Source organism: Pectinophora gossypiella, unplaced genomic scaffold (genome assembly GCF_024362695.1).
Source record: "Pectinophora gossypiella unplaced genomic scaffold, ilPecGoss1.1 Pgos_57, whole genome shotgun sequence".
In the NCBI taxonomy this organism is placed as follows: Eukaryota; Metazoa; Arthropoda; class Insecta; order Lepidoptera; family Gelechiidae; genus Pectinophora; species Pectinophora gossypiella.
The window spans coordinates 249,044-274,372 of NW_026063267.1; the positions used below are offsets into that span (position 1 = coordinate 249,044).

General features: G+C 38.6%; 2 protein-coding genes across 4 annotated transcripts; both read left to right on the top strand.

The window, feature by feature from the left end:
• The first annotated feature begins 380 nt into the window (after positions 1–380).
• On the top strand, positions 381–6,250 carry LOC126381480 (uncharacterized). Of its 3 annotated transcripts, none has more exons than XM_050030965.1 (3): positions 381–1,041; positions 1,504–1,644; positions 2,277–6,250. In XM_050030965.1, the coding sequence occupies exon 3, from the start codon at positions 2,541–2,543 to the stop codon at positions 5,829–5,831; it is 3,291 nt and encodes a 1,096-aa protein (XP_049886922.1). In that variant the 5' UTR covers positions 381–1,041; positions 1,504–1,644; positions 2,277–2,540; the 3' UTR covers positions 5,832–6,250. The 3 variants fall into 3 exon arrangements, with proteins under 3 accessions (XP_049886922.1, XP_049886924.1, XP_049886923.1); XM_050030967.1 differs by having other exon boundaries at positions 2,277–5,011; XM_050030966.1 differs by having other exon boundaries at positions 381–1,644; positions 2,277–5,011.
• A 14,338-nt stretch (positions 6,251–20,588) lies between these two features.
• Positions 20,589–22,302, top strand: LOC126381495 (uncharacterized). Its single transcript, XM_050030975.1, has 3 exons — positions 20,589–21,027; positions 21,394–21,975; positions 22,277–22,302. The coding sequence occupies exons 1-3, from the start codon at positions 20,589–20,591 to the stop codon at positions 22,300–22,302; spliced, it is 1,047 nt and encodes a 348-aa protein (XP_049886932.1).
• Positions 22,303–25,329: the final 3,027 nt, after the last annotated feature.

Consider the following 25,329-nt stretch of genomic DNA (forward strand, 5'->3'; position numbering starts at 1 on the left):
CGTGATCTACACTTCGCCATCATACACATAGAAGAAGCATTCGAGAGGAGATTGCCCAAAATCAAGTATCGTATTTATTTAGGCATCCCACATCAAAAGTGCTAGTCATTCCATACCTAGCATACGTGTTTCCGGTTTCGATGGTGCGTTTCGGCGTGACGTCATTACAAGGCAAGATTCAGCTACTCGCCACTAGCCACAGCGGCGCTGATTGCTGCTACGTCACAGCTACGTCACACCAACGCGTCGCTTTCGCGCCTTCCCATTGGCGCGCTCCACGACACGTGACAACAGGGCGGTAACCAACGAGGTCTCGCTACTCACCACTGTGGCGCTGATGTACTACGTCTGTCACTTGCAGTCGCTCCTATTGACCGATTTGAAAATCGGCGGGCAACTGTGTCTGTGATACAGATCGATTTATTGGTTCGTTTGAAGACTCGCGCGTATAATACTGTTACTCGCGATCGTCACCAGGGGACTCTGCAGAGCTTCAAATATTTCCGGAAACGCCCATTTTTTCGTCGACGACGCCATATTTTTTTTTCTCGATAACACGTATAGCGTAACTAGCCTGTTACAAATATTTTATTTTGTAATTGTAGCGTATTTAGCAAGTGTACTTAGTTTCTAAGTCATCATAAAGTGTTTGTTTTATCATTATGTCTGATTCGGATTGTGATAACAGCCCTAAGGCTCTAGAAGGTCTTTTACGCAAACGTGCCTCTCAGAAGGGCGTTTTGACGAAACATTTTAATTATTTTCGTGACACTGATGGTGCGGAACTCGATCGCCAGTGCCTTTCCATAAAGGAGGAGAGGTTGAGGGCTACGTTTGACAGATTTGAAAAACTTAACTTAGAGATATGCGCGCTTAATCCAGACGCGGACGACTGTGACGCTGTTGAAACAAAATACTTGGAAACGCTAACTCTGATAAAACGCTTAATGCAAAAGTTAGATGATAACCAGGTGGTTAGCCCTCCCCCACTGCAGACCATGGCAACGAAGCTGCCTGAAATAAATGTTCCGATCTTTGTAGGTAAGTACTCCGAGTACAAACCCTTCATAGAATTATTTAACGCATTAGTAGATCGAAATTCCAGCCTACAAGACGTACAAAAACTATTTTATTTACGCAGTTTTTTGAAGGATGAGCCTTTTGATCTTATCAAAAATTTACCTTTACAATCTGAAAGTTATACAGAGGCCAAAACGTTGCTAAAGGATCGTTACGACAATGAGTACAAAATAACAAACGAACACATAAACATATTGCTAGATTTGAATCCAATTACTAAATCAACAGCAGGTAACATTAGGGTGTTTGTCTCGTGTGTCAAGCAACAACTTGCTTCACTAAAAAACTTAAAGCACGACATAAAGTCCTGGGATTCTATACTCCTATGCATTCTCACTAGGAAACTAGATGCTTATTGTAATAGGGAATTTCAGCTCATTAAGGATAATAAACCCTCAGTAAGCACATTGATTGATTTTCTAGAACGTCGAGCCCTTGCACTTGAAAATGCTGAGAGAACTCAGGTGCAATTCCCCGTTTCAAAGGCTGCTCACACAGTGACAGTGAAGGACGTTGCAGGAGCCACTGTTAAGTCAGCACCGCCGCCACTTGCCTGCACACTATGTAAGTTGCCACACAAATTGTTTATTTGTCCAAAGTTTAAATTGATGTCAGCTGAACAGAGATTACAATTCGTCACTGACAATAATTTATGTCAAATATGCTTGCGAAATCATAATAAGAAGTGTAGGTACTTCTTTAAGTGTGAAGTATGCAAACAAAAGCACAACACATTGCTTCACAAAGATGCAGTTCAGTCGCCAGTAACGTTATTTATGAAATCCTGTGCGACCCAAGTTCTATTGCCTACAGCTAGAGTGAAACTCATGGCGAGCAATGGAACAGAAGTTCATGTGAAGGCGCTACTTGATAGCGGGTCTCAAGCATCCTTCATTACAAGTGAATTGGTTGATTTATTACAATTACAACCCAAAACTTTAAATACTCCAGTGGTGGGTATAGGCAACAAAATAAACAATGTAAATAAGTATGTCAATATACAATTACATTCAATTACAAAGAAATTTGAAATAGATGTCACATGTCATGTCCTTGAGAACATAACCTCAAAGCTACCACAGGTCAAGATACCATTGGAAAACTTGGTGTTACCTCCCAATGTAACATTGGCTGATAATGACTTCAATGAGCCAAGTGTGATACATATTTTATTGGGTGCTGATATATTTTTCCAGGTGCTGTTGCCGTCTGAGCATTCCACAACTGTAAGCAGCCTGTCAGAGAATGGAGCCAGCCAGCAACTGCCGGTTCTACACACACAATTTGGATATGTGATTGCAGGGTCCATCCCAACTAATCAGCATTCAAGCCAAGTAACATCATTATTTTGCAATACATGTGACACGTCGCTTAATGACACGCTCTCCTCGTTCTGGGAGTCTGAAAGGGTTCCTGAATTTTTTCCAGAAAAACTCCCGGAGCATGAGACCTGTGAGCAAATGTTTTGTAATTCTGTGAATCTAGATACACAAAATAACAAGTTTGAAGTTGCATTACCTCTTAAATTACCACTAGAGTCAATAAATGAAACACTTGGCCAAACTTTCAACTTAGCTCTCAAAAGGTATCTAAATTTAGAAACTAGATTTCAAAGGGATCCAGAGCTACATAAGCTGTACTCTGAATTTATTCACGAGTATGTACAACAAGGCCATGGTACATTCATAGATATCAGTCAATATAATCTTGATTCTGATCCAGTTTATTTTCTATCACATCACGCAATTCTTAGACCAGACAAAAAAACAACTAAGTGTCGTGTAGTTTTTGATGCTTCAATGAAAAGCAACAAAAAAGTATCACTTAATGATTTATTGTTAAATGGCCCTGTGGTGCAGAAAGATTTTATAGACATTTTATTGTTGTTTAGAACTGGGGAATTTATTTTTGTAACTGATATTAAAGCAATGTTTAGAAATATATCACTCGCCCAAAAATATAGATCATTGCAAAACATCCTTTGGAGGGATACCCCCAAGGAAAATATTCAATGTATACAGCTAAATACAGTCACTTATGGACTCAAGTCTTCCTCTTACTTAGCTACACGGTGCTTGAAGGAGTTGGCTGTCCGACATAGGGAACAGTTTCCACTGGCTGCTCATATTATTGAACACTCTACATATGTAGATGATGCCTTAGTGTCACATGATTCATCGGAACTGTTAATTGAATCAAAAAGGCAGCTATGCACTTTACTAGGAATTGGAGGCTTTCATTTGCACAAATGGTACTCAAATTGCGCTTCATTGTTAGATGACATACCAAAATCGCAACAACATTTTGATGATATAGAGTTAGGGAAAGATAATGATGCTTCTCTAAAAACTTTGGGTATAAGTTATAACATTAACACCGACTCTTTCATGCTTTCGTCACCCAGCACTAACGAAAACATGCCTACAACCAAGCGTGACATTTTAAGCTTTATTGGGAAGTTTTATGACCCCTTGGGTTATGCAGGGCCGATCCTGGTAACCTCGAAAGCAATCATGCAACAGCTTTGGCTAGCAAAAGTAGGTTGGGATGAAAGGCCGCCTGACGAGTTGCTAAAGGTATGGTGTGAATTTTTTGACAGCTTACAAGTCATGTCACCTATAACCATCGCACGGCATGTCGGTGTATGCAACGCACGCTCTGTTCAGATAATAGGTTTTGCAGACGCCTCGAGCACCACAGCCTACGGGTGCTGTATATACCTACGTGTCACCGACCAAACAGGTAAAGTAAAAATATCATTGTTATGTTCAAGGTCGCGTGTGAACCCGATAAGGCAAAGTCTAACTGTACCCAGACTTGAGCTCAATGCTGCAGTAATGCTTGCAAAACTGGTCGTCAGAGTGTATGACACGTTGCATCATAAATTAAACATAGGTGATGTTCACTTGTACTCGGATTCACAAATAGTCCTAGCATGGATTAAAACCAATATAACATCGCTTAATACATATGTGGGAAATCGAGTGAAGGTCATCACACAGCTTACTCACCAGTACCGCTGGTCTTACATCCGCTCAGAGGATAACCCCGCTGACTGTTTAAGCAGAGGAGTCCTACCCAGCGAGCTGCACAATCATCCTCTGTGGTGGGAAGGCCCAGAGTTTTTGCATAAAGGTGAGTATACATTAATGGATATGCCTCAATTACCGGTTCCCGGCGAACTACCTGAAATTAAGGCTTGTGCAGTATTTTCGGGCTCTTTGGTTTGTATGGTCTCTAGTACAAATGAACAACTTTTACAGCTAGATTTTCTAGACAAGTACTCTGATATAAACAAAATGCAACGCATTTTGGCTTACATACTACGTTTTATTCAAAATGTGAGGTCAAATAGCGCAAAAAATAATTTAAATTATATATCCAGTAAAGAATTAAATGACTCATTGTTGTTGATAATTAAATATGAACAGCAAAAATACTTGAAAGAAGACATTCATAATTTAAAGTGTAAGCAAAGTATTTTAAAGGGTAATTTAAAACCACTGTGTCCATTCCTTGATAACAAAGGTCTAGTTAGGGTAGGAGGTCGTTTGGAAAACTCATCGATGCCCTATTCACAAAAACATCCTGTTGTTTTGCCACGTGATTCCCGCGTGACACATTTAATTATCCACGCCGAGCATATTAAAAATCTACATGCTGGCCCTAGGATTGTTTTGTCAACTATTAATCAAAGGTTTTGGATAGTTCATGGAATGAGAGAGATTAAAAAAGTCTTACACAAATGTATAACTTGTTTCAAACTGAAAGCTAATTCAGCGAAACAATTAATGGGCACGCTTCCACATGATAGAGTCAACGCTTGTAGGCCATTCCAAAAGGTAGGTCTAGATTTTGCAGGTCCAATAATTATTAAACAATCTAGGATCAGAAGGTCGTTAGAAACAAAAGCGTATGTTTGTGTGTTCGTTTGTTTTGTAACTAAGGCTATTCATTTAGAGCTAGCTTCTGATTTAAAAACTGAAACCTTTTTGGCTTGTCTAAAACGATTTATTTCGCGTAGAGGTGTTCCTACTGACATCTATAGCGACAATGCGTCAACTTTTAGGAGCGCAAGCAGTCAATTAAATAATTTATATAAATTGCAAAGCTCAAATGAACATCAGGCGAAACTTCATGCTTTTTCATCTCAACGAGGTATAACTTTTCATTTTGTCCCTTGTTATTCTCCAACATTCGCAGGGTTAGCTGAAGCAGGTGTCAAAAGTATGAAGTTCCACTTGAAAAGGGTTGTACAAACGGCAATACTTACCTATGAAGAATTAAACACAGTTCTTTGTCAAATAGAATCTATTTTAAATAGCAGACCTCTAATGCCACTTTCAAGTGATATAAATGATTATTCTTGTCTCACACCTGGTCACTTCCTTATAGGTACAGCGTTAAACGCATACCCTGAATCTGGTGAGCCTGTTGTCATTGTTAATAGATTGAAGTTCTGGAAGCAGTGTAGTAATATCACTAACTCTTTTTGGAAAGTGTGGAGCAAACAATATCTTAACATTTTGCAGACGCGTTCCAAATGGAGAGATATCCAACCTAACGTTCAAGTAGGTACACTTGTGTTGCTTAAGGAGGACAGCACTGCCCCTATGCAGTGGCCACTTGCTAGAGTCATTCAAACGTTTCCCGGTAATGACAACAGAGTTAGAGTAGTAGAGGTAAAAACTGCTAATGGTAGAACTCATAAACGGTCAGTTGTAAAAATATGCCCACTTCCAATAGAATAACCAAGTAATTGTATTAGTTATAAGATGGCATAATATAGTTATAAGCTGTTTATATGTGTGTATTAAAAATATAATTTACTTAGTATTAAGTTACTATTTGCTACATAGTAAATTTAAAGAGTAAAATTACCTTAAGCTTACCTTTGTGTGTGGTTTTTATTCTATGATAAGAAAATATTATTTTAAATTAAGGCTAAATGTTCCTATTGTTGATTATTCTTGTGTTATAGGCTAACATGCAGCTTTTTGTTTTTCCCTTTAGGTGGGATATTGCTGTTCTCAGCAGCAAATAAGTAATCACAATAATATTGTGTCATCTCATTGCTTATCTGTAAGCTAACATTGCATTGTATAGATAGACACTAGGTTTGTAAAATTAAAACTCATAACGTTATCATTTCTTTTCATGATTTATTGCTATTATACATAGGTATAAAATAAACAGGTTTGGTAAAATAATACTATTTCAAAAGTTGTTTTATATTCATTTAAATTCATCTTTTGGTTTAATGTTGTATTAAAATTTTGCTTTCCTTGACTAAATATACCTACCTAGTATTTTTCAAAAATAGATTTACATTCAAAAGTTCAGATTACCTATAGTATTGTGTTCAAATATTTTCCTTTTTTTTGACATTATATTCTTAGGTTTTCATTGCTGCGGCTGGCAGTATGTTGGCATCCCCAACATTTTAGTTTTAATTATTATTTTAGTATGGCAATACTGTACTCTCTCCTTTTTCTAATGGTGAACATTACACGCGATTCTCTAAACTTCGGGCTTTTGTCTTTTTTACCAGCACCCTATCGAAAGTTAAACAGTGCACTAAGAAAGGAATTCCCGAAATTCCTACGAGAACGGGAATTAGCAAGAAAATCCTTTTGTATGAAAAATCTAAACCACTCAAGTTAGATGTTTGAAATTTGTCATGCAGGTACCTTAGATACCGTAGAGGTGTACTAAGAAAGGAATTCCCGAAATTCCCACGAGAACGTGAATTAGCGGGAAAATCCTTTTGTATGAAAAATCTAAACCATTCAAGTTAGATGTTTGAAATTTGTCATGCAGGTACCTTAGATACCGTAGAGGTGTACTAAGAAAGGAATTCCCGAAAATCCTACGGGAACGAGAATTAGCGGGAAAATCCTTTTGTATGAAAAATCTAAACCACTCAAGTTAGACGTTTGAAATTTGGCATGCAGGTACCTTAGATACCGTAGAGGTGTACTAAGAAAGGAATTTCCGAAATTCCTACGGGAACGGGAATTAACGGGAAAATCCTTTTGTATGAAAAATCTAAACCACTCAAGTTAGACGTTTGAAATTTGGCATGCAGATACCTTAAGTACCGTAGAGGTGCACTAAGAAAGGAATTCCCGAAATTCCTACGAGAACGGGAATTAGCAAGAAAATCCTTTTGTATGAAAAATCTAAACCACTCAAGTTAGACGTTTGAAATTTGTCATGCAGGTACCTTAGGTACCGTAGAGGTGCATTAAGAAAGGAATTCCCGAAATTCCCACGAGAACGGGAATTAGCGGGAAAATCCTTTTGTATGAAAAATCTAAACCATTCAAGTTAGATGTTTGAAATTTGTCATGCAGGTACCTTAGATACCGTAGAGGTGTACTAAGAAAGGAATTCCCGAAATTCCCACGGGAACGGGAATTAGCGGGAAAATCCTTTTGTATGAAAAATCTAAACCACTCAAGTTAGACGTTTGAAATTTGGCATGCAGGTACCTTAGATACCGTAGAAGTGTACTAAGAAAGGAATTTCCGAAATTCTTACGGGAACGGGAATTAGCGGGAAAATCCTTTTGTATGAAAAATCTAAACCACTCAAGTTAGACGTTTGAAATTTGGCATGCAGATACCTTAAGTACCGTAGAGGTGCACTAAGAAAGGAATTCCCGAAATTCCTACGAGAACGGGAATTAGCAAGAAAATCCTTTTGTATGAAAAATCTAAACCACTCAAGTTAGACGTTTGAAATTTGGCATGCAGGTACCATAGGTACCGTAGAGGTGCACTAAGAAAGGAATTCCCAAAATTCTCACGGGAACGGGAATTAGCGGGAAAATCCTTTTGTATGAAAAATCTAAACCATTCAAGTTAGATGTTTGAAATTTGTCATGCAGGTACCTTAGATACCGTAGAGGTGTACTAAGAAAGGAATTCCCGAAATTCCCACGGGAACGGGAATTAGCGGGAAAATCCTTTTGTATGAAAAATCTAAACCACTCAAGTTAGACAATTGAAATTTGGCATGCAGGTACCTTAGATACCGTAGAGGTGCACTAAGAAAGGAATTCCCGAAAATCCTTTTGTATGAAAAATCTAAACCACTCAAGTTAGACGTTTGAAATTTGGCATGCAGGTACTTTAGTAAACTTAAAGCTTAGTTGCAACAGGATATTACAAAATTCCCACGGGAACGGTAGTTAGCGGGAAAAAACATTTGTATGAAAAAATCAAATCTAAATAAAAGGAGAAACTGACTGACTCAGTGACTGACATATCAACGCATAGCCTGAACGGCTAAACGTAGGCATTTGAAATTTGGAAGGGACATAGCTTAGGTACCGTAGAGGTGCACTAAGAAAGGAATTCCCGGAATTCCCACGGGAACGGAAATTAGCGGGAAAATTTTTTTGTATGAAAAATCTTAACCGCTTAAGTTAGACGCTTGAAATTTGGCATGCATGTACCTTAGTTAACTTAAAGCTTAGTTGCAACAGGATATTGCAAAATTCCCACGGAAACGGGAGTTAGTGGAAAAAAACATTTGTATGAAAAAATCGAAACCGCGTAAGATAGATATTTTCAATTCAATTCAATTAAATTATTTATTGCATTCTGTGATATCCAAAAAACAGGGAGTAACAATTAAAACACCCGTTCGGTACTTGGCAATTTATTTACTGACTCTGTCTGACAAAACTTACAACTACCTACATAACACTGTAGGTAGATATACAACATTCCTCCACAATAACTTAAAAATAAGCATAAACCAAAAGAACTTGTAAACGATTAGAAGTTAAAAAAACAATCTGTGGCTTGATGTAACAATCTAGCACACTTACTACGTACTATATTTCCCTCCACAATAATGATAATAACAAGGAAAAAAAAAAAAAACTTAAATATAATAAAAAAAAAAATATAAATGGTTAATACTCAAAAAAACTAATTGGGTTTCCATTAATGTCTAACAAAAAAAAGATATTATAATGCATTATCTACTTATGAATAATATTTAGGAGGTATTACTGCCCGACCCGAGCGAGTGCGAATGAATGGGTTAACCGGAGACCTATCGTCGTCTGATGGAGTCAAAGAACGCGAGTCATTTGTTGGCGTACCAAACTCATCACCCGTGGTCGGGACATACGCCGAGCTGTCGTCGTCGCTCTGCAGCGGCGGTGACGAGGCGTGCGCCCGCGCCGCCGGTGGTGGGGTCGGTGGAGTCGCTCTCGCGGCCGACGGACCGGGCGCCGGCATACTATTGTCGTCGTCGTAATACCAACCGCCACTATGCAATGAATTATCAACAGAACTGCGATACCTATTCGCAGACAACAATTGGTTCGTGTGTCTCCTCCAAACGATGTCTGTATCCTTTACTCTTACTTCATAAAGTACTTTACCGACACGGCCGACGATTGATCCCAGGACCCAAGACGGTTTCTTTGGATTACCACGGTAATCTCTTATCCAAACTTTGTCTAATAGCGTAAATTGTCTAGTAGTACCACCATAATTTTCTTTTTGTCGTTTTTGTTTCATTAGCACTCGCTCTTGCACCCGTGAGTGTTGAGGGACTGTGACTCGTGACTGCCCGCTAATAAGGTCCAGTTTACAACGCAAATCGCGACCAAACATCAGTCGAGCAGGCGGTACCCCTGTCGTGCAGTGTGGCGTATTTCTATAGCTAAACAGATATTCGTTTAGTTTTGTTACGTAACTAGTTTTGTTTGTATCTTTTAACGCATTGATTAGAAAACGTTTAGTCGTTCCAACAGCGTTCTCTGCAAGCCCATTGCTCTGTGGCGAGTACACGGGTGTATGGACGAGTTGGATACCATTATCTGAGCAGTACTTTACTAACTCTGATGACGTATACGTTTTATAGTTATCAGTCACCAGAGTGCCCGGTAATCCAAAACGTGTAAAAATGGATTGTAGTTGAACAATAAGTTGTTCAACGGTTAAACTACTCATGGGCAAACACTCTAGCCATTTGCTATGCGCGTCGACTAAAACTAAAAACATTTTCCCGTGGAAAGGTCCCAGGAAATCTAAATGTACCCTTTCGAAAACTGAACCCGGCCATACCCACGTTTCGATCGGTGTTCTAGGCGGGGCGGGCCGCAACATAACACATCTTTCGCAGTTAGCCGCTAGATCTTCGATATCCTTGTCGATACTAGGGTACCAGAAGCGCTCACGGGCCATAGATTTCATCTTCACTACTCCTAGATGGGCCGCGTGCAACTCTTGCAAGGCCGCCGCGACAAACGTTCGTGGCAGCACAACCCTGTGACCCCGCATCAAAACTCCATTATCAACATATAATTCATGTTGGCAGCGTCTGTATGGCAGCAACACTGGTTGTACTCGGTCTGGCCAGCCTTTAGCTAGGTAGTGTACGACCCGGCGCAGCACGGGGTCGGCGGCGGCGGCGGCGGCCAGGTCGCGCAGTGAGCCCGGCAGCGGCGCGCCACACGCAGCCAGCGCGTGCACGTAGCTGGCGCGCAGCGAGCCCGCGCCCGCCGCCCCCGACTCGTCCCCCTCGCCGTCGTCACCTTCCACGGGGGACCGGCTCAAGTAATCGGCTATGTTATTTTCTCCACTGACAAATTCAATTTTATAATTATAGGCCGCCAGGAACAGAGCATACCGTTGCAACCTGGCCTCGGTCATTTGTGGTATACCCTTATCGGGCGAAAAAATAGAGAGCAACGGCTTGTGATCAGTTCTGAGTACAAAAGGTTGCTGACGGCCGTACAAATAATCATGAAATTTTTTAATTCCAAAAATGATGGCCGTCGCTTCCTTTTGTATTTGGCTGTACCCGCGCTCGCTCTTCGTTAGCGCCCGTGAAGCATACCCGAGCGGGCGCTCGTCTCCATTGTGATACCGCAGTGCCAGCACGGCGCCCAGCCCGCCCGGCGCCGCGTCCACCGTCAGCACAGGCTGTGCCCGCGGGTCCCAGTGCGCGAGCGTCCGCTCTGATGCCAGTTCCTCTTTAACAGCATCGAACGATTTTTGATGCTGCTCTGACCACTCCCACTTCTGTTCTTTGCGTAGTAGGCTATGAAGAGGTGCTAGGAGCACAGACGCATTAGGAATAAAATTCCTATAAAAATTTATTACTCCCAAAAAGGACTTTAGCTCCTTCACATTTGTAGGCGCTTTTAGGTTCGTAATAGCGTCGACTTTATCTGGGCTTTTGTGCATACCATTGCGGTCTATCACAAACCCGAGATATTCCACTTTAGTCTGACAAAAAGAACATTTATTTTTTTGTAACATTAATCCTGCATCAAGTAATCGAGTGAGAACTTGGTCTACTCGGTCCCAGTGCTGGTGGTGCGTGGGGGCCGCGATGAGCACGTCGTCGAGAAAACACTCGACGCCCTCGATACCCTGCAGCAGCTGAGCCATCGCGCGCTGGAACAAAGCCGGCGCGTTGGCCAGCCCGAACACAAGCCGTGTATACACAAACAACCCCTTATGTGTATTGATGCATGTGTACTGCTGCGAATCGTCGTCTAATACGAACTGGTTATAACTGTTTGACAAATCTAGTTTCGTATAGTAACGACAACCATATCGTCACTGGAAAGGCAAAATTACGTAAGCGCCAAAATAGGTATTTTGGGTTTTTTATATATTCGGAATCAGCGTTTCATTCTGCGTCGATCTGTCTGGGTAGCATTGCGATACGAGCACTTTTTTGGCGCTTACGTAAATTTGAAAATAGTTGACTTTTTTCAATTCCAGTTTCTTAAACGACAAGATTTTGGTGTTTTTTTCGTGACTGGTGTATAAGTAATATTGTGGTCCTATATAATAACTACATATTAACTTTAAGTAAATTTGGCATTCTATAGTTTGAAAAGTATCATTTTATTAGTAATTTTGGACTACTGAAAATAAAAAATAGACTATGTATAAGTCATTTTTATTTACAGCTTTTAAAATAAGTAAGGCGTATAAGAAAAAAATGTCTTAGCATGTTTATGCAGTGAATGGCGAATAAGTAATTTTGACTTACAGTATTTAGAATAAGTAAGGCGTGTACGTAAATTTGCCTTCGCATTTTTATGCTGTTATTAAGCAAGTTTGTGGGCTAGCAGTAAGTTTCCCAGGAAGTTATTTTTTAACAATAGATCTAAAAGTAAAACTATTTTAGAATTGATTTTATAATTTATTAGCGACCCGGCTTCGCTCGGATGCAATGCTGAGGAAAAATGAAATTATTTACGACATCACATTAAAATCCTCAAAAATAACAGTATTTCTACACTATTTATTGGATGTTATTATACATACCTATAAACTTTCCTCTTGAATCACTCTATCTACTAAAGAAAATTGCATCAAAATCCGTTGCGCAATTTTAAAGATTTAAGCGTACATAGGGATATAGGGACAGAAAAAGCGACTTTGTTATACTTTTTAAGTTCTGTCGTTTGCATATTTAGCGCCAATTTTGAATTGAGAACTCAAAATTCAAATTTGTTGGAATTTCGAATATCAAAACAATTGAAAGCATTAGGATTAATGCAATTGTTTAGTCACAGCGTTGGTTTGAATCTGTCAGATCATGTCCGAAAATGAATCTTACAAAGAAAAATTTTCTATAACTTTCGAAGAGGCCTACTGCGACTTCAGTGTTTCAAACAGTTAAAATTTCTATTCCACGATGAAGTGCCATGTCTGCGAGCCATCGAACGCTGGTATTTAGAATTCGAGCGTGGATATCCGCCTTCACTGAAGATAATATCGTTGCTGTGAGACAACTAATCCTCAAAAATCGTCATGTGACATACCGAGAATAGAGGCGTTATTAGGCATTTCAGGGACAACCATTTAAACGATATTGAATGAGGCACTTGGTGTGAGAAAACTAGTTTGCCGTTGCATCCCGCATTTTCTGACGATCATAAGGTAGCCCGCGTCAGATGGTGTAAGAAAACTCTTCAGAGGTTCAACCGAGGAGAGTCAAATCACGTGTATGACATCATCAGTGGTGACGAATCTTGGATTTATGCTATTATCCTGATTCCAAACAACAATCCACAGTTTGGGTCTTCCAAAACGAGTCAAAGCCGACTAAAGTTGTTCGCTCTCGAAGCACTTCAAAGATGGTGGCTACCTTCGTGGAGAAAATCGGTCATGTTGCGACAATTGCACTTGAAGATCGTAGGACGGTTAATGCAGATTGGTATACCACAATTTGTTTACCACAAGTCATCGCCGAACTTCGAAAATCTAACCCAAAGCGACGCATGATGATGCGCAGGAATGCAGGATGCTGCACCATGACAACGCAAGCTCACACACCGCTCGTCAAACGATTATTTGAAGCAGGAAAACGTAGAAATTCTTGACCATCCTCCATACAGTCCTGACCTAAGCTCCAATGATTTCTTTACATTTCCTAAAATTAAAAAAGAAACTCTTCGCGGTCAAAGGTTCCAGTGCGGTGAAGAAGCGGCCAACGCTTTCAAGTCAGCCATTTTGAACACTTCTACTTTGGAGTGGAATAAATGTTAAATAATACCTGGTTCGAGCGAATGGAAAAGTGTATTAAACTTCGTAGTAAATACTCTTAAAAACAATAAGGGGAATTATTGAGGAATTAAAAAGACTTGACCCTTCCAGAGACTTGACTCGACTTAGAGCCACGTATGCTTGTCCTAATTCAAACAATTTTGAGCCCAAATATACTACTGCATGGTCGACTGTGCTGCCCTGCATATGTTATGTTATGTTAGTGGGCTCTGTTTTCCGCATTTAGACTCTAAGGTGGCCCATTATGCGTGTAATTGTTGACTACGTAAGCCAACCTATCTCCTTCCAGAAGCTCAGAAGCCTCCTGGGGATTTCACAGGCTTCGCGGAGCGACCCCACCCAGCGATCCACTGTGCTGCCCTGCATATTATGGACGGTGGATGACAATGACAAAATTAAGGGCAACATCCTTCTTTCAGTCATTTTGTAATATCGTCCATCTTGGATTTGAAATTTTGACATAATGATAGTATTCTACTAGTGTAGTCCTATCTTTGATACCCATATTGAGGGGGTTGTGGAAAAATATGTAATCCCCCATTATGTACCGGCTGCCATCTTAGATTTATAATGTTATTGATTTTATTATATTGTATTGACATCGGAATTAAAGGTGCGTACCAAATTTCAGATCAATCTGACAACAGGAAGGTACTTAAATTGCAATATCTAATTTTGATACAAATATACCGTACGGGTTTAGCTAAATAAAACCGTTTAACCCTTTCACGGACAGAGACCATGGGTCATTGGTGGTTCATAATAGGTAGTATGGCACCTTGGAATCGGAACGTCCGTATACGTTCTGTCTTTGAAAGTGTTAAAAAGAAACTTTTACAAACAGATAACGGGTTGTACGCTATAATTTATATTTTATGAAACTTTATTTCTGGCACTTCAGTATTTTAATAGCCATTTTTATAAATCAATTGAAGTAATAAGTAGTTTAAAGAGGTATTAAGAATAATTATTTGTCTCTTACGTCTTTTTACCCATGTAAGATATTACAAAAACTTACTTTAAAGAATTTTTGGTGAACTGACATAATCAATCGATCACTTTGTAGGCAATTTTTACATAATGAGAGCAGATGTGTAAAAGTCGTTACAGTAACTTTTACTCCGCTAACATTACAGTATTATTATATTTAAAGAAATATTGTCGTTCTCGTATGCATTGTCGTAAGAGCTGTAAGTAATTTTGCTTACAAATAATATTTTAACCAGATGGCGGTTAAGTAAATTTGCTTTACTGTAAACTGAAGTCATTTTTACGTAAGCGCCACTATATCCTGAAATAGCAATCCAACAGTTATAATATGTATTGCTGGACATAGAAAATTAAAAAACAATGTAACCTTACTTTGACATCATCTAAATTGGATAATTGGGTAAAAAGTTATGATAAAAAAACGAAAAAATGAAACTTTAAACGGCTTTTTCTCGAAATGGCCTTTTGGCGCTTACGTAATTTTGCCTTTCCAGTGACGATATAGTGCTGAGCATAACTCGTTTACTTTAGGCAATGGATATGAATCGATTTTTAAATCCTTATTTATTGTACCGGAATAATCGCCACAGATGCGAACTTCATTGTTTTTCTTAAGTACCGCTACGATCGGTGACGCATACTTGGAATATGTAACTGGTTTTAATATCCCCGCGCTGACTAATCGATCTAGCTCGGCGCTCACCTTATCTCTTATCGCAAAGGGCACGGACCGCGCTCTGCGGAACTTAGGCACAGAACCTTCTTTTAATTGCAATGTCAACTTATATTTATTGAACTCGCCCAGATTCCCTGAAAACAATGTTTCGTAATTGTTTAAAACAGATTCGTCTTTAAGTTGTGAACAATGGTTTAACGAAACGATAGCCAAATTAAATGTTGTCATGAAATCTCTTCCGAGCAGAGCTACCGGCCCGTTCGATACGATATAAAATGAGATACGGTGTGTGACGTCATTGTATGTGACGTCTAAGTTACATACCCCCATTGGTTTAAGCAGAGCACCGCTGTATGTACGTAATATTTTATCTGACTCACCGAGCGCTGCACGAGAGAAATACCTACGCCACACGGCCTCCGGGAGCGCGGACACGGCGCTGCCCGAGTCCACCTCCATGTCCAGCGTCACGTCCCCGACACGTACCTCAACAGTCATCGGTGCACCATCCAAGCATTTTATGTTATTCACTAACAAAAAATCACGATCACCCCCGTCTTCACCGTTGTCACTGCCGCCGTTACTAATAAAATTATTTTGACGCACATTTTTACTGTCACTTTTCCAATTTTTATTTTTGCAAACACGTTTTAAATGGCCTTTCTGCCCGCAATTATCACAATTTAAATGTCGATAGCCGCAATCGGATGTTGAATGAGACTTCCCTCCGCACACGAGGCACCTGTCGGCGGCGGGTGCGGCGGATGCGGCGGCGGCGCGGCGCTGGCGGCGCGGCGCGGCGCCGGCGTACAGCACCGGCGGCGCCAGCTCGCGGCCCGTGCCGCGCGCTACGCGTTGCGCTCCCTCCACCGCGATGGCTATCTCCAACGCTTTTGACAGCTTAAGTTCGGTCGGGTCCTCGCGAAACAATTTTTCACGAATGACTGCAGAATCCAATCCTAGCACGAATCTATCGCTCAGACACATATCTAAAGAAGTACCAAAACTGCACCCAGACGCCAACCCTCGAAGACGTGCTGCGAAGTCCGATAATGTTTCATGTGATTGTTTGTTTGCCGAATAAAATTTTTCTCTTTCCGCGAATAGGCACCTTTTAGGTTGGAAGTGGGACTTGAGAGTATCCAGAATGGCGCTGTAAGTCGTAGCTTCCGGTGTTAGCGGGTGGAGCAAATCTCTCACCAGCCGGTACGAGTCTTGTGACATACAATTTAACAAGATAGCCCGTCTCCTGCTACCATCAACATCGGTACTCGCGTTAATCCCGTTAGCAACAAAGAAATTGTTGAGCAACGCCACGTGCACTTGCCACTCATCACTTTTATAGTCGAACGTCGGCACACTCCCGAAAATGGACATCTTGTACACGCACTATTTGCTTGTAGGAATAATAATAATTGATCTATTATCAAAATAAGTCCTCGTCGCCACTGTGATATCCAAAAAACAGGGAGTAACAATTAAAACACCCGTTCGGTACTTGGCAATTTATTTACTGACTCTGTCTGACAAAACTTACAACTACCTACATAACACTGTAGGTAGATATACAACACATTCCATGTAGAACAATGGGGTGTTACATAGGCATAGGAACTAAAACATGGACCCTGTAGGGCACAGCAACGTTGAAGGGAAGAGAGGAAGTGTGTATTAAAATTAAAACTCAATGAACAATCAATTAAAAAAAAACAATTCAATCAATTGATTCAATCTAGCATGCATGCATGCATACCTTAGTAAATATAAAGTTTATTTTTGGCTGTATTTTGAAAAATGGGAGTTATTGGGAAAAAAAATGTACTTATGAAAAAATCTAAACTGCATAAGTATGCACTCCCACACACACAAAGATCTCTCTCTTATATAACACGCCACGCGGACGAAGTCGCGGGCAAAAGCTAGTTAATGTAATAAAAAAGGTTAAGTAGTTCAGTAAACGTTCTTGGATAGAAACTTTCGATGTGATTTTTTTTAGGAGAGCTGTTTGTTTACATTACTAGTCATAGAGGGACACACTTTATTTGTATGTATAACACCTTCGTCACGCTTTTTGTATACTATGTCACACTGATTTTGTAAAAAATAATTATGAATAAAATCTAGTTTTGAGGATATTAAAATTATTGCATTGTCAAGTGTATTTTTATATAAAAAAAAATTAAGTAATTTAGTATTTATGAGCTAAATATTATTTTTTTGCGGAGAAGACAAGTCATTGTCGATAAAAAAGAAGAACGACCCACATAAGGATTCCTATGATGAAGTGTTAACGCAGACAGAAGCACTTATCGCAAATATTTCAAAAAAGTTGTGTAATTATAATTTCTAGTGCAATAAATATTTTATATTTATACTATTTTTTCATTCATCTATACTTATAATAAATCTGTAGAGAGGTCAATTCTGTACATTAAATATTTTTTCAAAATAACTATCAGGGGGTGATAAGTGGTCGATACTGATGCCAAAAATGCAATCAGTAAAATTTTTGTCTGTCTGTCTGTCTGTCTGTCTGTCTGTCTGTCTGTCTGTATGTTCCTTATAGAAACAAAAACTACTGGACGGATTTTAATGAAACTTGGTACAATTATTCTTCACACTCCTGGACAGGTTATAGTATACTTTTCATCACGCTACAATCAATAGGAGCAGAGTAGTGAAGGGAAATCCTTTTGTATGAAAAATCTAAACCGCTCAAGTTAGACGTTTGAAATTTGGCATGCAGGTACCTTAGATACCGTAGAGGTGCACTAAGAAAGGAATTCCCGAAATTCCTACGGGAACGGGAATTAGCGGGAAAATCCTTTTGTATGAAAAATCTAAACCACTCAAGTTAGACGTTTGAAATTTGGCATGCAGGTACCTTAGATACCGTAGAGGTACACTAAGAAAGGAATTCCCGAAATTCCCACGGGAACGGGAATTAGCCGGAAAATCCTTTTGTATGAAAAATCTAAACCATTCAAGTTAGACGTTTGAAATTTGGCATGCAGATACCTTAGATACCGTAGAGGTGCACTAAGAAAGGAATTCCCGAAATTCCCACGAGAACGGGAATTAGCGGGAAAATCCTTTTGTATGAAAAATCTAAACCACTCAAGTTAGACGTTTGAAATTTGTCATGCAGGTACCTTAGATACCGTAGAGGTGTACTAAGAAAGCAATTCCCGAAATTCCCACGTGAACGGCAATTAGCGGGAAAATCCTTTTGTATGAAAAATCTAAACCACTCAAGTTAGACGTTTGAAATTTGGCATGCAGGTACTTTAGTAAACTTAAAGCTTAGTTGCAACAGGATATTACAAAATTCCCACGGGAACGGTAGTTAGCGGGAAAAACATTTGTATGAAAAAATCAAATCTAAATAAAAGGAGAAACTGACTGACTCAGTGACTGACATATCAACGCATAGCCTGAACGGCTAAACGTAGGCATTTGAAATTTGGAAGGGACATAGCTTAGGTACCGTAGAGGTGCACTAAGAAAGGAATTCCCGGAATTCCCACGGAAACGGAAATTTGCGGGAAAATCCTTTTGTATGAAAAATCTAAACCGCTTAAGTTAGACGCTTGAAATTTGGCATGCAGGTACCTTAGTTAACTTAAAGCTTAGTTGCAACAGGATATTGCAAAATTCCCACGGAAACGGGAGTAAGCGGGAAAAAAACATTTGTATGAAAAAATCGAAACCGCGTAAGATAGATGTTTTCAATTCAATTCAATTAAATTATTTATTGCATTCCATGTAGTACAATGGGGTGTTACATAGGCATAGGAACTAAAACATGGACCCTGTAGGGCACAGCAACGTTGAAGGGAAGAGAGGAAGTGTGTATTAAAATTAAAACTCAATGAACAATCAATTAAAAAAAAAATCAATTCAATCAATTGATTCAATCTAGCATGCATGCATACCTTAGTAAATATAAAGTTTATTTTTGGCTGTATTTTGAAAAATGGGAGTTATTGGGAAAAAAAATTTATGAAAAAATCTAAACTGCATAAGTATGCACTCCCACACACACAAAGATCTCTCTCTTATATAACACGCCACGCGGACGAAGTCGCGGGCAAAAGCTAGTTACACAATAAATTTATTATTTTCTATACACCATTTTTTAATACACAATACATTTTTCAAAGCACATGATTTAGAATGGTTTATACAGTTATGGGCATTTCTACGGGAGGGGCCGATTGAGTGATTCCAGTGAAAAAAGTACCTGTAGCATCTAATTACGTACTTGGAAAAAATACTCACGTATTTATAGGACTCTTGGCTTGGTGGAGAGTAGTTTAGAAGACCGTAAAGTTTTATAAAAGCGTCAAAAAAAATCCCGAAGTTTGAAAACGGGCAGAATTTGGCTTAAAATGGCGTGAAGCCATTCCAGAATTGACTCGTTATTGCTTCATAACTTTTAAAATACTAGTTTCCAAAACATAATTCCAACGTTCCCAGAACAAGGGATAGTTAATAAAGCTAAATACGTTATTGTGTTTATTGTGAACCCTTTAGTTTTAGTACAATAATATATTTTAATTTTGAAGCCAGCATGTGTCTTAATTCGATGAAATTAAGTTTTGTCAACCTTCATCACTAACTACGCGCATTACGAACATCACTACTCGGTTCCCGTGAAGCGCCAGTTGCGCCCGAGTGGCCGAGGTGTGCAGATGGGCGGACTGCTGCATAGAGGAGCGTTTTTCGAAGGTACGAAATCGTTCGCTGTTTTTGGGGTAGTGTCAATTCTAAAATCGGTGGAAGGTATTAATTTTGTTTATGAAGTATTTAATAATATATGTGCTAAATTAATTAAGTATTTAGGTGATATCTGACTGTACATTTCATATTAATTGATTTAATTTATAACTTTACTAGATAATTGATGAAATGTGATATTTTTTCAATTCGATGGGTCTCAATTCCCTGGAATTTGGGGCATCGAATTGAGAATTACTTGCACCGAATTGAGATTTGATATTGTTAACACAATCTGTTATGTATCACGCCTGTATCCCCGAAGGAGTGGGTTAGGGAGACGGGTAAGTTATTATTATTCTGAGAACATTATTAGTTAGATGTAATAATTCAATCAAAATTTGTTGTTTTGACATCTTAGGTAAAAGTTCGTAGCAGACTGCAAACGGCAGCAGCAGACGACTACAAACTTGTACCTTTATCGTGATTTTAGAATTGTTATCTTTTGAGATATATAGTGAGAGCCGTCTGGGCGGTTTGCTTAAAAGTTTTTTTTTTTTCAGATGGGAAAACTGAGTGAAGCCGAAAAAAAAGAAAAGAAAAGGATTGCGGAGAGAAGGAGAAGGGAGAGAATAAAAAATGATCCTATATTATATGAGAGACATAAACAAAGAGACCGGGAAAGATATGCCAAAAGAAAGGCTGAGGGTAAAGTAAAGAAAATGAGTGAAAGAACACGTCGTGAACAAAAAGCTTTGAGAAAGTATTTTAGAGAACATTCGAAGAAAAGTTACGAGAAGAAGAAACAAAAAAATAAAGTACTGGAAGAAAAACCCATATCATTGCCTTTTGATTCTGGAGCTTTGAACGATCACGATCCTTTAAGTACATCTCAGACTCTTGGTATGAAGTCTCCAATAAATATAATAAGTGTTACAGAGCCTCAGTCTCCGATAAATACCTTTGCTGACTCTTCAGTTCCTGTTTCTCCCGCTACTTCAGGTACAGAATCGATTGGTGCCCTACGCAATGTTACGCCAACTTCTTCACTTTCATCGAACTGCTCAAGTCCAGTAACAGTAAATCCACCAAACTCTTCAACAAGTCGCATATTACGTTCGAAAGTTCATGAGGACTTGCTGGCTGCATCCAGCAACAGTACGAGTATTACAGAAACACCTACGAAACGACCATTTTCACGACTTCCATCATTTAAGAATTATAAATACAGGATAGATAAAGAGTTTAAATTATTGCATCACAGGATAGCTGAATTACGAAATAAGAATAAGGTATGCCGACAAACAATACAAAGATTAAAAAGAAAAAAAAATAAAGTCTTGACTATATTATCAAAAAATACATCAGAAAGTTCAAGTAAAGAAGAATCTGCTGGATTGATGAAGAGTTCTACAAAGTTGCCAGTGGATATTAAAGAAGCGGTAGTAAAATTTTACGAAGACGATGAAAATAGCCGTATGTGTCCCGGAAAAAGAGACTACAGGGTTCGAAATAAAATACGAAAACAAAAAAGATATGCCACAGAATCATTGCGTGATCTACATAAGAAATTCCAAGCTCAACATCCAGAAATAAAAATCAGCTACTCATTGTTTTGCAGATTGCGACCTTTTTGGGTGATAATTCCGAATGTGCTGGCTCGAGAGACTTGCTCATGTCAAACTCATGAAAACTTCAATTTTGTTGTCTCAGCTCTCTACAAACACAAAATTATCTCCGAGAGTTCTCCAAATCAAATTCTTGAAAAAAATTGTTGTGATCCCAGATATGTATCTTGTCTAACTCGGGTGTGCTTAGAGTGCAACAATAAAAGGGTGACGTACTTAGAATTTGACAACAGTGCAGAAATTGACTACAAGGCTTGGGAAAAACAAAAAAAGGCCTACTTTAAAAATGGCGAAGGAAGAATAACATTGCAAACAATCAAAGGTAAGAAGTCTATTTTACCTAAAGACTTGATAATGCATTTTGAAAATATACTTTACCCATATATGAGTCATACTGCTAACATTATATCACAATGCAGATACATAAAAAAAATCAAAAGTGACCTTTCTTATGACCAATGCATAATTCACTGTGATTTTAGTCAGAATTATTGCACAAAGTACGCCAACGAGGTACAAAGCTTTCATTTCGGAAGTAGCAGACAGCAGATATCATTGCACACTTCAGTACTTTATTATATGAAACATGGAAAATTGGTTACTCAATCTTTCTGTACTGTCAGCGAATGTCTTAGGCACGACGCTGTAGCCATCTGGGAGCATCTTGTTCCTATTCTGAGATACTTAGAAGGTGAAGTTCCTGAAGTGGAATCTCTTATTTTTATATCCGACTCACCATCAGCTCAATACCGCAACCGAAAGATGTTTTTCATAATGTCTTGTCTCCACTGGAATTTCCCGAGTCTCAGTTGCGTTGAATGGAATTACACAGAGCATGGCCATGGTAAAGGAGCGCCTGATGGTGTTGGAGGATGTCTGAAAAGTACAGCTGACAAAATAGTTGCTCGTGGCCATGACATACCCGATATGAAAACTTTCGTTAATCTTTTGAAAAGACACGTTGATAACATTAGAATTGAAGTGGTCGATGAATCGGGCATTTTTGAAAAAGAATTGTTGATTCCTGTTAACTTAAGTGAATTTCGTGGAACGTTAAGTATCCACCAAGTAATTTGGAATGCAAAAGATAAAAAAATGCTAGCTATGAGAAAACTAAGCTGCTCCCATGAAGAGTGCTTGCATAAGTCTATAGAATGTCATCATGGGCTGCATGCAGGCTTCTTTGAACTAGGATCTGCAGATTACACAAAATATAGACCATTACGAAATCATTCCAAGAATAAATTAAACGTCAACAAAAAGTCTACACAAAAACATAACGCGAGTAACAAACCACAAATTTTGTCATGCGAGATAATTAAATCGGCACCAGCACGCAGTTTTTTGGACAAGTTTGCAACATTACGTGAGCCTATGGTGCTAAATTATCAAACTGGAGAACTGGAACCGGAAAATATCTCAAAGAAAAACTTGGATATAGATCTATCAGAAAACGATAGTTTATTTAAAACCAATATAAACATTGAGACTTTGATTACCCCAACACTGGCGAACACAATTTTTTCTGAGTTGAACTTAGATGATGATTCTGATGACGTTATATTTTAAAATACACACACTACACTATTATTTTTGAGATTTTATAGAAAAGTAAGGATTAAAGCGATCTCTTGTCTGTGATTGAAATTGTAGTGATATCTGGTTTGTCATTTGTTATAATAGTTCACTTCAATAAGGTAAGAATAATCGGTGATTATATCTGAATCTCTAGTCGGTGATTAAGTATTTAATTTTCGGTATTTAACTTGAAGTCATTAGCTGTGTTCTTTATATACAGTTTTTACTATATCGTTGTTGTCTAGAGTGTAACTTTTATACTTACTAGTTCATTTAGGTAAAGTAAGAATAAGAATAATTAATATAAGCGATCTCTTGGCTGTGATTAAAACTGGTGTTTCGTTATTAAGATTTAACTTAAAGTAAATATCTGTGGCCTCAATCCACAGTTTTTACGATGTCATTGATATCTAGTTTTCCATTTGTTATACTAACTAGTTCAGTTGAGTAAATTAAGAATAATTAAGATAAGTAATCTCTTGGCTGTGATTAGAACAAGTATTTTTGTTATAAAGCTTGATTACATATTTTTTACGATATTCATTTGTTTGTCTTTCGTCATCTTAATACACCTTTCATACAGATATCCATCCTCACATAATCCAATCCACACCTTTTTGGGGTCACACCACTTACCATGTAATATGACTTCCATTCATCTTCATCTGATGCCCATACCACATCATTATTGGTAATTCATTGCATTATTTCTATATTAACTGACAGCATTTCTAAATTCGCTGACTTATTTCTCAATTCCGTGATTCATTTTCTCAATTCGCTGAGCCGCTTCTCAATTCGGTGTTTAATTTTCTCAATTCGGTGGTTGCTCAATTCGATGATTAACTTTTCTCATAAACCATTTCACCAAATCTGGTCCCAATTGCTTCATTAGATTTAAGATAGAATATACTTCAATATTTGTTGTTAAAATATTCATAAAAGCCAAATTTCAATTTCGGCACCGAATTGAGAAAAAATAGACCCTTCCGTAGAAATGCCCTTATATTTTTTTTCATTTTTCGTATATTTATCACACAATTTAGAAAGGTTAGAACATTCTTTTTCACTCAAATCGGTCACTTCGCAATTAGAGCCTAATTCTTTTATCCACTTTACTTTTTCTAATCCTTTAGTAAGAATGTTTTTATTTGCTAAACTAGCTTTTGCCCGCGACTCCGTCCGCGGTTAAAACCGCGGGAGAAAGGTTAAAAAATGCTTAATTTTATTATTTTTAAATGAGGTTACAGTATAAGTAGCTCAGTTAAATAATGAATTGTTATTAATTTCTAGATTATTAGTTTATGATTTGGTTTGATATTTTAGGAAAATACGATCAGTTTCGAAAATTTTAACAAAATTTAAAAATTACAACAGAAATACGCCGTGAAACGTCCGCCTGGAAAATTCAACAGAAAACTACCTACGAAAGATTTGAACCATCCAAGAATAGTGAAAAGTTCGCCCGCAAAATTCAATATTTGACACGACCATCAACGACGTCTACCCTCACGCGTCTGCCGCGTTCCGGTTGCTCACTCGGGTATCTGCCCCCCCTCCGCGCCTCGCCACCGCTGTCGTCGCCCCACAAACGCCGCCGCGGCCGCGACGTTTCTTGGTTGCCACTACTGCGAGCTATAAATTTCAAGCCTCTAACTCGCTTCCCGTTCCCAGGGAAATTTTTAACTTTGCATTCACTAAGGTATATAATATATGCATGTCAAATTTCAAGCATCTAACTTATGCAGTTTAGATTTTTTCAAACAAAAGGGTTTTCCCGCTAATTCCTGTTCCCGTGGGAATTTCGAGAATTCCTTTCTTAGTGCACCTCTACGGTACCTAAGCTACGTCCCTTCCTAATTTCAATTGCATACGTTTAGCCGTTTAGGCTGTGCGTCAGTCATTCAGTCAGTCAGTTTCTCCTTTTATATATTTAGATATTTCCGTCATACATGATTTCTATGTAACTTTAACCATTAAGGCTGCTCACGCGACGGAAGCTTAAAAAATGGAGTAACTTCTCCCGTTTTCCCAAAATTTCCCTTCACTACTCTGCTCCTGTTGATTGTAGCGTGATGAAAAGTACACTATAACCTGC

Coding starts and splice junctions, on each gene's coding strand:
- LOC126381480 (XM_050030965.1), top strand. CDS start 2,541: ATGTTTTGTAATTCTGTGAATCTAGATACACAAAATAACAAGTTTGAA.
- LOC126381495 (XM_050030975.1), top strand. CDS start 20,589: ATGGGAAAACTGAGTGAAGCCGAAAAAAAAGAAAAGAAAAGGATTGCG. Junction 21,028..21,393: donor TGTTTCTCCCGCTACTTCAG/GTACAGAATCGA, acceptor AAAATACATCAG/AAAGTTCAAGTAAAGAAGAA. Junction 21,976..22,276: donor AACATTGCAAACAATCAAAG/GTAAGAAGTCTA, acceptor CTGTACTGTCAG/CGAATGTCTTAGGCACGACG.